This window comes from Taeniopygia guttata, chromosome 4 (assembly GCF_048771995.1).
Source record: "Taeniopygia guttata chromosome 4, bTaeGut7.mat, whole genome shotgun sequence".
NCBI classification, from domain to species: Eukaryota; Metazoa; Chordata; class Aves; order Passeriformes; family Estrildidae; genus Taeniopygia; species Taeniopygia guttata.
In genome coordinates, this window is record NC_133028.1 from 23563547 (window position 1) to 23575000 (window position 11454).

An 11454-nucleotide genomic window follows, 5' to 3' on the forward strand; every position below is an offset into this window, starting at 1 on the left:
AGCCTGCATTAGGTTTATTTATCCAGTTATTGGCATGTTAAGAGGTGCCAAAAATTAGTCAAAAATTGGTTTGGCAAAACACAGAAAAAGGGGTATAAAAGTGAATGTTTTTCTTAACTCTGGCCACTGTAGTAAAATTTACATAGTACTGTACATAAAGATGTTTCACAGAGGTAAGCTATTGGTCAGGCAATTTAGAATGACATTTTGGACAGAACACAGAAAAAAAAAACAGGAGCCACCTCTATTGAGTCTATGTATAGTGTTCTACGAGTAGAAGCTGAGTTGTTTCCTGAAAATAGTGGGGTGGCCAAAAAGGAGGCCACCTGCTTTGAGGACTGTGGTTGGGATTGCTTACATAGCAATGAGCCTACAACTGGGAACATCTTTGCATGAATCCTATTCTTTCTAAATTGGAATGTTTAAAAGCAATCCTGTTTGTAATTCTAAAGGGGTCCGGGATGGCAATAAATAGTTGTAATGGTTTCCTTTTGGCAGCACAGACCTAGCAGGTCTTCTTACTTCACAAGGAGCTTCTGAGATGGACTGAACAAACTGGTCACATGGAATGGGGTTCACACTTCATGTATCACAAAATCTTTTTCTCAACTGGACAAAAAAAAAACAATGCAAAAACGCAGCTTCCTTGAGAGGAGGTCAAATACAGAGATGACATATATCAACTAATTAAAGCAACAGGATGAAAGAGTGTGGTTGAAACAGCTGAGTAATTTAAGCATGGAATAAATAGAATAATATAACACATTCAGCATAATTGAATAATGGCCTTCCCACAGGTGACACAAGGTGGAAAAGCATGTTCAAGTCTTTATTCAGCTGTGATTATGCTTCCAAACCATAGCTTGTTAAATAAAATCGTAATAAAATGCCAATTCTTTTTTATAGCTTTATATTTCAAAAATATTTCAGTCCTACTCGTGTCAGACACCAGTCTCATGCTAGTCCTCCCTTGCTTGGAGGTTGCCAAAGATTCCCTTTTTGTTAATGTTTTCTGCTGCAACAGAATGACTCAGAATGAGTTTTAATTACATCTGTAGCATGAATGATCCTGCAGAGCTCATCATTAGGTCCTGGAAGAAGCTAATGGCTCATCTGTTCTTTATAATTGTTCAAATCTTCTTTTCCATCAGTTTCCCATCAGTGATATCTCATTTGTTTGAGTTGTCTGCTAGTGAGTCAACTATTCAACCCAGGACTTTAGAAAATTTTTAAATACACTCCGTCAACTAAATAGAAAAAAAAAAACATTTTGAAGTTATTTTCTTAGAGCATGAAATTGATGTGAGTTTTGAAATACTGTATCCTCTGGAGCTGCACTGATTAGCAGTATCTGATATGCTTTTATAACTAATGTTAGTCTCATTCAATGACACAAGCAATTAAGCAATTTGTGCCTCCTGACATAGTAGCAGAAAGCTTATTTCTCAACAGCTTTGCCACTGATAGTAAGCAATAATTTTAATATCTCTGTTCAACAGCCAACAGCATGGCTAATGCCCAGTTTTTTAAAGTCACAAATCCCTTTCAGTGATCCACAAATAGAAGATCCACAAATTTCTGCTAAAAGCAAATTTTTCTTCCACAGCTCCTTGAAGCAGGAGGCGGTGGTTTTGTCAGCAGCACAGGCTTGTTGGCAGTGATGGCAACACCTGGGCATTTTGATACCTGTCATTGCAACTCCCTAAATTGTGAGACAGTTTGGTTCCTGGGGGAAAGGGAGGGTCCAGGTGCTCATGGAAAAGAGAACTGAATGGCTTTCATGAAGAAAAACTGCTTGGGGACAATTCATAACCTCAACAAGCAAACAAGTGACATGTAAAAGCAGGTTTGATGCACTGCTGGACAATCCCCTGGAGCCCTGCTGCCATTTGTGGGTGGATGGAAACCATGGTTGCTGCAACAGAATAAATAGCTATAATGGAGGAGAATAAATTGCGTTTCTAGTGCACCTGTCCCCTGTAAGAAAAACCCAACACACATCTAAAGACACATGTCTCAGCTTTTACCTCTGTGCAGAAAAATTTGAGAGATATGACTCCCTCCTGGATAGCAGGACACTCCCAGGTGAAATCTGAGTTCTGCCCTGCCTGAAACTGCTGTGCCAAAGGAGCCTCCTCAGAAAACACATCCCTGGTGGCTAATTTCTCACTGGGGGCAAAGGAGATCACAGAACTAAACTGATCTGGGAAATGCGAAGAGACACAGAGGAGTTCCTGAACCTGCACTTGCAGGTCATGGAGAGGTTTTAGCACAGCTGAGTTTCATTGGGACCAGAGTCCTCTAGAGACACATGGCAGCTCATCTCCCCCTTACCTTCTCCTCTGCCCGAAGACTCAAAAAGGAGAGTCTTTAAAGATCTCTCACCTGTTCTGACCACAACATGTATCATTTTGCTGGGGGATTTTGGAGAATTAATCTGTTGTATCTATCTCTCCTCCCTGCTACCCCAATTAAATGCCTATAAGAGAGCTCTTCTCCTCCTACTTCATTTCAGCTTCAAGACAAAACTAAGCGATTCGCAATGTGTGGTTTTATTCTTAAAATTATGCTGAGTAGATCCCATTTAAACCAGCATTTGCTGAAACTTCTCAACAGCTGAAGGTCCAGAAAAATCTCATACATTCAGGTATGTTACAAGGCTCTTCATGCTGCGCTAAGATCACTTTTGTTTCAAAGCACTATTGTGGCTTTGGTTCCACTGACCCTTAATCCTCATATACTGTCAATATTGGTGTGTGTTGCCATTTTGGGGTATTTGCCCTCCAGATCTTAACAGATTTTTCTTCTTTAAAACTATTGATTAAGATGATTTACCCACTACAGCTATTTTTATTCCTTCATGGGGGTGCTAACATCAACACAGAACTCCTCTTGCCTTTCTGTATGTCTACTTGCTCAAGAAGATTCTTCAACTGTACCAGCAGCTTCCACATAGGCAAGCCTGAGAGTGAAAGAGCAGTGACCTCAGCACTGGCAGGAATTAAGCCTATAATCTAATGGGGTTTCTTTTTCCATTTCTAAATAATGGGATTCTATTAGACCAAAGTGTAGTCGCGCCGTAATAATAATTTATTGTATAGCATATCTGAATTTTGCCTTTTATAAATCATAGAGAATTACAATACACAGTTATATAATTGAATCTTCTCTAGTATCATTAATATTTTTCATTGGTTAGAGAAACCTCTTTTTGTTCAGAATTCACATATGACTGGGTTTAGAATTTACAGAGGGTTTAATATGCATATTTTTATGTGTTTAAATATTTTCATTTTTATTCCTTTTAAATATTTTGTAAGAATTCTTTCAAAGCATTTTATATGTAAGAGGTTTTTTATATATTATTCTGGACAATTTTAAAGACAAATGTAGCCATAAGTTTGTGTACATATATCTTAAAATTTCAACAACAACAAAATGTCATGATCTTTGAAAAGAAATAATTGAGGTTAATTGATTCCCACATTGACATATAAATGTATTAGTGGTATACACCAGTGAAAGTATTGATCAGTGAAAGTAATCAGCAATAATAGGAGAAATTAATCACTTTCAAAGATTTATTTGACTTCAGCTGTGGAATGTACTGTGGCCAGGACTGAAGCTGACCCTGTGAATATAACAGGGACTATTACCAAACAAAAAGACAAAGACATGTAAATGAGGGAAAGCTGGGAGGGCACACTGTAACTTGTTATTAGAATGTTGAAATAAGGAGTGGAGTACAGCCTAAGACTTGTGATCTACTGTTCATAAATCCATTTCTAGATTTGAACAGCAACAGCTGATTGAGAAGAACACGTAAGAAATTCGTTGGTAAAAAATTTTTGTCAAAGGTCTCACATCCAGTAAGTGGAAATTGGCTTCCAGCCTGAAATGGGTGGGTTTATGTCAGAAATCTTTCAAAATATTTTATTAACTGAAGCTGTACCACCCAAATGTTCTTACTTAAGAGCTCATGTTTTTTTTAGAATTCAGTTAAAATCTTCACATCGACCCAATCTTGTAGTAATGAGTCTCACAGTTTGACTATCTAGTGACTGGGAATATCCCCTTTTTCTGGTTCTGGGCTAAGTTAAATCAGGAATCAAACAATTACACTAATCCTAATTTTTTTCCTCCTAACCAGCTTAGGAAGGAAATCAAGTGATGCAGTAACTGAAAGGTGAGATTACATCAGTAAAAACCTGAAGGGACTGGTCTAATTTCTCCAGTGTTTTAGTATTCATACTTAGTATTACACAGTACATCACTGAGTAATACCAATTATTAATTCAAATAACTTCTCTACTTCTCTTGAATGATATGTGCCCTTGATAATTCTTACCACTTTTATGTGAATGGCACCAGGTTTGATAGTCAGCAACTGAGGCCAGAAATACTTTAGGAGTGCTACATTCCCTGTGGGAATTGATTGTGATGGGAGTGAAGGACTTGGATGTCCATCTAGAGCATCCTCTTTTCCTGCAGCAGGAGAAAACCACCCACACCATGTTTATCTAACTTTTTGTCTCCATAGAGATAGTCCTAGTGATAATTAGATTTGGATGTTTAAAGCATCACTGTTCTAAGATAGGCTCTCACATGATGCATTACAAGTGCATGCAATAGCAGCAGATCGAGTTTTAACTACCTCTTCTTCCAGATGTAAGGAGATTTTGGTATTAAAAATGAAGAGACACAGTTTTTAAATAAAGTGTATAGCTGTCATTAAAGTGAGTTCCTCAGATATTTGCATGCTAGTTGTGGCAGCATTTTGTTTGCAATATTATCTATGGTGATTTATGAACTGCTTATTTTCAGAGTTTACACCTTTTGGTAACCTTTTTAAAGGTAATAGAGCACAAATATTTTGGTAGCTCTTTCTAGAAACAGTTTGATATTGTGAAATAAAGACAGGGCCAAGAGCTTCTGAATTCTCCTTACAATACTGTTTTGAGATTATTTCAAACTGTAATGTCAGACTCTTTAAGTTGAAAAAAAAAGTAGGAATAACCTGCAGCTTGTGACAGCCTGTGGAGTGTGTCTGTGTAACTGTACATTGCATTGAACTCCACTAACACAGTTGTGATAAACCTCAATGAAAATTAAAATTTCTACCTAGTAGCAACTCTGCTGTCGCTCCCCATCTGCAAAGCTGAGACAAACACACAAGGATTCACTGAAGCTGAATTCTTTCTTAGTTCTGTGGAAGAGAGTCCTAGAAGCTCCAGGAAGCCACAGTGGTAGAAAGTTGCACAGAGCACCACAGAAGGAAATCAGGCCAGTGCTGAGCCCAACCCAGCCTGTTCATGGTTATTCAGAAAAAAAAAAAAAAAAAAAAAAAAAAAAACACCAAAAAACCAAGAGGAGGGAAGAGATTATTCCTGGCTTCCTGGCTCCTGTTGGAAATGAGCCCCATAATGTAAGTAACTGCTGGGTGCCACAGCTGGCTGCAGGTAGCTCAACTTCAGCTCCCTTGTCATCAGGAAAAAAGGCAGCAAGCTGGGAAAGTGTAGACAGCTGGGGCTGCATGAACCTCCTGCTCCCTGCCATGGCTCAAGGTGAGCAAGCCCCCACCCTCTACACAGTGTTTGTGTCTCTGTCCTTGGGCAGGGACTGCTGCAGGCTGTCTCTCTGGAGGTTTCAAGAAGTGAATTACCTTTCACAGGCATTGCATCTCTAAGCTCTGTCTGGGTGCTCTGGGTGATGCATGCCTCTGAAAGGAGAAACCCAAACTTTCCTGAATACCATGTCCATGCCAGATGACCAGTTCTCTTAACCACAGGTTTCACAATCTCCACTTCTTTTCTGTAATGAATAACCACAGAAATTCATAAAATGTGTGCTTTGTTCCCCAGACATGCTTTCCTCTTAGGGGAAATTGATATATTGATTCTATTTCTATAGACATCTTTCTGTGAAACAATACTGAAGTGAATGCTTCTAAAGATCCCATCCATGTGTTGAGCCTGGTGATAGAGACCTCAGTGCTGATATTAGATTTCAGACTGCTGGAAAGACAGAGTTTTGCTCACTTGTACTTTCCAAGTAGAACTTTTATCTAATACTTTTGATAGACTTCAAATGCAATTTAAGCACTATTTGAAGCACCTGGAGACGTCACTGGAATTCCCTTACTACCTTCCAGAAAGAAATTGGAATAAGTAGGCCTTAGCCTGTCATACTAGTATGAAATAATACTACTTTTTAAGTGCAAATATTTTTATTTCCTGTTGATATGATAGTTATTACAAGGATCAACCCAAAAGAGTATTTCCTCTCTCCAAAGAAAATTTCATCCTAAAATATGAAAGCATGAGCTTTATTTTTGCGGTTAAAATTTCTTGCACTGTTTCTGGATTAATTTCCCACATATCTAGAAAATTGTTTTCCTATCAAATCATTCTTTAGCCTACATGATGAGCTGTTGTGTGAAGCACAAGGGACAAAGGTGTTTTTCTAAGATGGAACCAGATTTTAGTAGCACCTGGGTTGAAGCCACCAGTTTATTTCATAGCAGCTGCTGGGTGGTAGCTTGTAAAAGAACAAATTAAATTAGTTGCAGAAATAGAAAGTTTTGTCTCCCATTGATATATAGACTTCATAGAGCTGATCTGCTTTACTGATAATGAGGGTAATCTATACATTAATGTTTTTTTACTCCTAATGATTCGTGCTAAATGTGCATCAACAGTTACTGACAGACACAAGTTTCATAGGTATCTAGGAATTAACAGTGGGTTTTGTTCCCCATTCCCCCTCTGTACAGTGAGGATGCTTTCCATGTAAAGAAACCCCAGATTTTGACTTCAGACAGAGGTCATGCTTCTGACCACAGCAATAAGCTGGCAGCCTTGACTGGGGTCAGGCTCATTCAGGGGAGTGCTGCCAGGTACACTTCAATAATGTCAAAAAAAAGGTGTGAGGAAAAGAATATTTAAAAATATATCCTGATGGACCACTGGCACTTATCATGATATCTCTTTTTCCTATCGGTTGGTAACAGTTTGATAACTCTATTAAATAAGTGCAAATATATAAAGATTAAACAATTTAGACACATTTACTTATCATTGAAAGGGATTGTTTTTACTAATTGTAGTTTTCCTGTATGCTGGCCTCGTATTCCTTAGCAGAAAAATTAATGTTTGCATTGTCATGCATCCATCAGAGATTCATACTGCCATCAGGAATTATATTTTTTGTTCAAGTATTGGAGAGAAGGAAGTGAGAGTATGTGCAAGAGCCAAATTCAACATTAGACCTGAATTCTAACTCTTGGTGTTTAGAAGAGCAAATGATTAAACACTCAAATTGTTCCAAACACACAATGTGAATTTACCTCCAAACTCTTCAAAATGCAATATGTTCATATTGAATTTGAGTTTGATTATATAATGAATTATCATTTATTTGAACAATGTGAGGGGGTAAACTCAAGAAAAATAAAACCTCCTACATTCATTTTTTTAGTGTAGCATCTTTTCACTTCTTAGGTCCTTTTGTCCAGACTTCCTTGCCTTGTGACCCCCAGAGCACCTCTTAGTTTTAAGGATCATCTTGCCTGTTCAGCTCTCCCTGGTACCACTGGCAAGCAGCTTTTTGGCATCCTCTTCCTGCCTGGGCTCCTACTGGGTACTCCATGGCCTTCCTCTAGCAACATTCTTTAGGTTATTTATTTAACTGATACTCTTCTTCAAGCTCCTGCCTTTTCAGACAGGCAAGAGAAGTAAACATTGTATATTTTCAACCCATCCATTTCTACCTGACTGAACAATCATGAAGGTTGATGAATTAACCATTCTAACTGGTCTGTCACAGGCCCACTGGTCCTTACAAATGAGGAGTGTCATATGCCTCAGGCCTCCCATGGTTCCCCTTGCTGGGGGGTGACCAGAATGCAGAAAGCAGTGGCTTGGGAAAGGATTTATGGGGTCAGTGACAGAACAGAAGTCTCCAAAAAGGACTAATGATAAGTTTAGATACCTAAGTGGAAAATTTTGATCAGAAATACAGACGTTATCTTAGCACTGTATGAACCATTATTGAGCACTGTTGGGTGCTATCTTAGTATCCCTTCTGCAAGGCATCTTCAGAAGCAGGAGGGAATGGTTCCACGTCTGGAAAATTTGTATAAGTTTGAGCCTTAGGGATTGCGGGAGATGTAAAGATCACAGTCTGTTTAACTCACCAGGAAGAAGATAGATCAAAATGCAAACCACTTTACAGTGAGATAAGAGAGACATCTAGCAGATAGGCAGTGAGATCCACTGTAGGAAGCTGAAGCCTCTGTATTAGAAATAAAGCCCAAGTTTTAGCAGGCAAAATAGTGAACTTGGCCAAAAAATAGTAGTGTGTTGTCATCCCTTGATGACTTCAAAGCACAACTGCATGCCATAAAATCTAACCTCACCATCTTCATACAGCAAGGCCTGTCCAGGAGAGATATCTTTAAATCACCCTTGGCTGGATGGTTGCTTTACTGGTAGTACAGGTCTGATCTTCTCTAAAAGCTCAGGGATCGATTCAGCCATGCTAAAGCAGATTGAGCGCTGCAGCTTCTCCAGCTGCAGGGAAAATATTTACATGGAGATCACTATTAGCAGAACTGCTCGGTAGTCCACAGCTGGTTAATTCCTAGAGGCAATCCATTTACTTTTATCAAAGATATTCTTAGATCATGGAATCACTTCTGGAAGAAAAAGTAAAATGGCAAAATCTGCCCACAATAAAACAAAACACATATTCAAAAAATGCATTCAAGTTGTTTTCCTTCGGAAAATGCACTGCGTATTTTACTGTACCATTTTAAACCTGATGTTGCAAGTACTTTATTTTAATCCTGCTCTCCCCAGCCCCCCAGCCATGCAGATGTTGCACCCTGCAGATGACAAGGCCCTGCAAAGTTTGCTTCTCTGCCAAACCGACAGGCTTTTTTTTTTTCTTTTTTTCCACGGACTGTGCCAGAGTCAGAGAGAGTTCATCGCTCCGACGCCCTTGCAGCGAACCCGCGAGTGCCCGGCTTCAGGAGCGGCCCTGGCAGGGGGCACCGGCATGAGCGGCGACCCCGGCTCTTCTCGGGGAGGGAACCTGTCCTTGCCTGAGGGCTTCCGACCGAACGGGGCCCCTTCCCGACTTGGCAGCGCCGGGTGTCTTCAGCCACCCCGTGCCCCGCGGGGCCCCGACACATCGGCCTCGCCGCCCCCTCCGGGGACGGGGGAGCGGCCGGGGCAAGGGCCGCAGCTGGCAGGGCCGGGCCGGGCCGGGCCGGGCCGGGCCGGGCCGGGCCGGGCGCTGCCCCGTCCCGCTGCCTCTCGCTGCCGGGCGCTCAACGCAGCCCAGTCCCGGTGCGTGGGGCCGCCGGACGGCTCCTGGCCCGGGTGGGAGCCGAGCCCGCGGCCGCTCAGTCCCCGCTCTCCGCCCTCGGTGTCGGCAGAGGGATTCAGCAGAAGTGCTGATCTAAGGGCTGGCGAAGGCTCTCTGCGGGATGCTGCGCCCACTGGCAAACCGGCCCTGCGGTTTTTGCCCTGTTTGTTTTCCTTTTAACGGATATCGCTTAATATTGTCCATCTCCAGTTTCCGAGGTAGTGACAAAAGGTCAAATCTGACATAACTTCTCCCCCCAATCAGTCTGTTTGCAAATAATTAATAAGGGCACAATTAGCAGTAATGATGGGACGGGCAGTTATGGTCTTCCTGATGATAACGGAGATTGATGCTACTGAGCAAATCTTCTCTTGATAACACAGTTCAGGTTCTGTGACATGCGCCTTGGATCTCTCCCAGAAGTAACCCCGAGACCTCCCCACACCTGAAGCCCTAACAAGAAGTCAGAAGAGCACCGTAACTATGTTTGCTTTTGGGTTTTATTATCAACAATCAATTAATGGTACACTCTTGGAAAACTATATGCACATGTAGAAATATTTCCCCTTTTAAATAGAAGCATTCATTTTAACCACATATAAATAAATCTGGAAACCCTGAACATAATTTATGATCATTATGCTCACAAACATATTCCAACAGGTAGAGAAATAAAAAAATGAGACGACATGCAACCAATAATAAAAATATATATAATTGCCTGAACCTGGTCTCTCTAAACGCAAAGGGAACTGAACCCGTGAGAACCTTATTTCTCTATAAAGACACGCCATAGAGACTACGAGAAGGGAAAACATTATTTATACGGTCAACTAGACAAGTCTGTACTGATATTAACACTATACAGTTGAGTCACAGAACACAGTTGTAGAAAGACACGGAAAAAGAGAAAGCATACCTGGCGACATTCAACTAAGAGCTATAGTTTGTGCCTTGTAAAATAAAATTAGAAAATCCTAACGGAGATGCCTAAAAACTGCGTAGACCGTGTAATAATAATAATTAATAATAATTAATTAATAATAAATACAGGCCGCCCTCCGTGAGGAGCGCGGGCCCTGCAGGGACCGGATCCGCGGTACGGGAAGCGGCAGCGGCCGCCGGGTCAGAGCTGAACCCGGCAGGGCGCCGGCGGCGGCGGCAACGGAGAGACCCAACGGAGGGACAGTGACACCGGACGGTGGAGGAAGGACCAGCCCCAGGCGCGGGGCCGGGGTCGGCGGGAGGGTGGCGGGGGAGGAGGGGAAGAAGACGCTTTGTCCCTCCGGCCGGCCGTGAAAAGGAACTTAAAAAACCCCACGGGGAGCAGGGCGCCCCCCTCGCGGCCGGGCCGCCCGCGGGTGCAGTCCCCGCGGCCCGCCGCGCCCCCGCGCCCGCGCAGCGCCCCCCGCCCCGCCGCCCTGCCCCGCCCCGGCGGAGGCACCGCGGGGCCGGCCCCGCCGCCGGGCCGGGGGCGAGGGGAGCCGGGCGCGGCCCCCCGTGGGGGCGCGGGGTCCCTGCCCCGCGGAGCCCGGCGCAGCCCGGGCCCCCGGGCATCGCTATGGGAGGGCGGCGGACACTAATGAGCGGGAGGGGCCGCCGCCGCCGCCGCCGCCGCCGCTCAGAACATGCCGCTCTTGACGAGGCTGCCTTTGGTGCCTCCGGGCCGCTGCAGCGAGGAGAGGACGCTGGCGAAGGGGCCGCCTAACGAGTCGGGGATGGAGGTGATGGGCCCGGGCCCCGGCGCCCAGCCCTGCCCCGGCCCCGCCGCCGCCAGCCCGCCAGGCCCCGCCGCTCCCTTGCCCGGCTCGCCCCCCGGTCCGCCGGGCCCCGCCGCTCCCTGCCCGGCGGCGGGACTGGGTCCGCCGCCGCCGCCTCCGCCGCAGCTGGGAGCGGGGTTGGGGTTGGGGCCGGGGCCGCCGGTGCTGTCGGGGTCGGTGCTCTTGGCCTCCTTGCTCTCGTCGTCCCGGGAGGCGTCGGACTTCTTGCCGGCCGCCCCGTTCTTGGCGGCCGCCGCCGCCGCCGCCGCCGCCCTCTCCTGCTTGCGGAATTTGGCGCGGCGGTTCTGGAACCAGACCTGAGAGG

At 44.0% G+C, this 11454-nt stretch overlaps 1 protein-coding gene across 1 annotated transcript in view; it reads right to left on the reverse strand.

Annotated features, from left to right (window-relative positions):
- Positions 1–10846: 10846 nt before the first annotated feature.
- The window catches only part of PHOX2B (paired like homeobox 2B), a 2370-nt gene continuing 1762 nt past the window's right edge, over positions 10847–11454 (reverse strand). Inside the window, exon 3 of the mRNA XM_002188672.5 lies at positions 10847–11446. Within this exon, the coding sequence (XP_002188708.2) occupies positions 10991–11446 (456 nt within the window). The 3' untranslated portion in view covers positions 10847–10990. The remainder of the gene's footprint in view (positions 11447–11454) is intronic.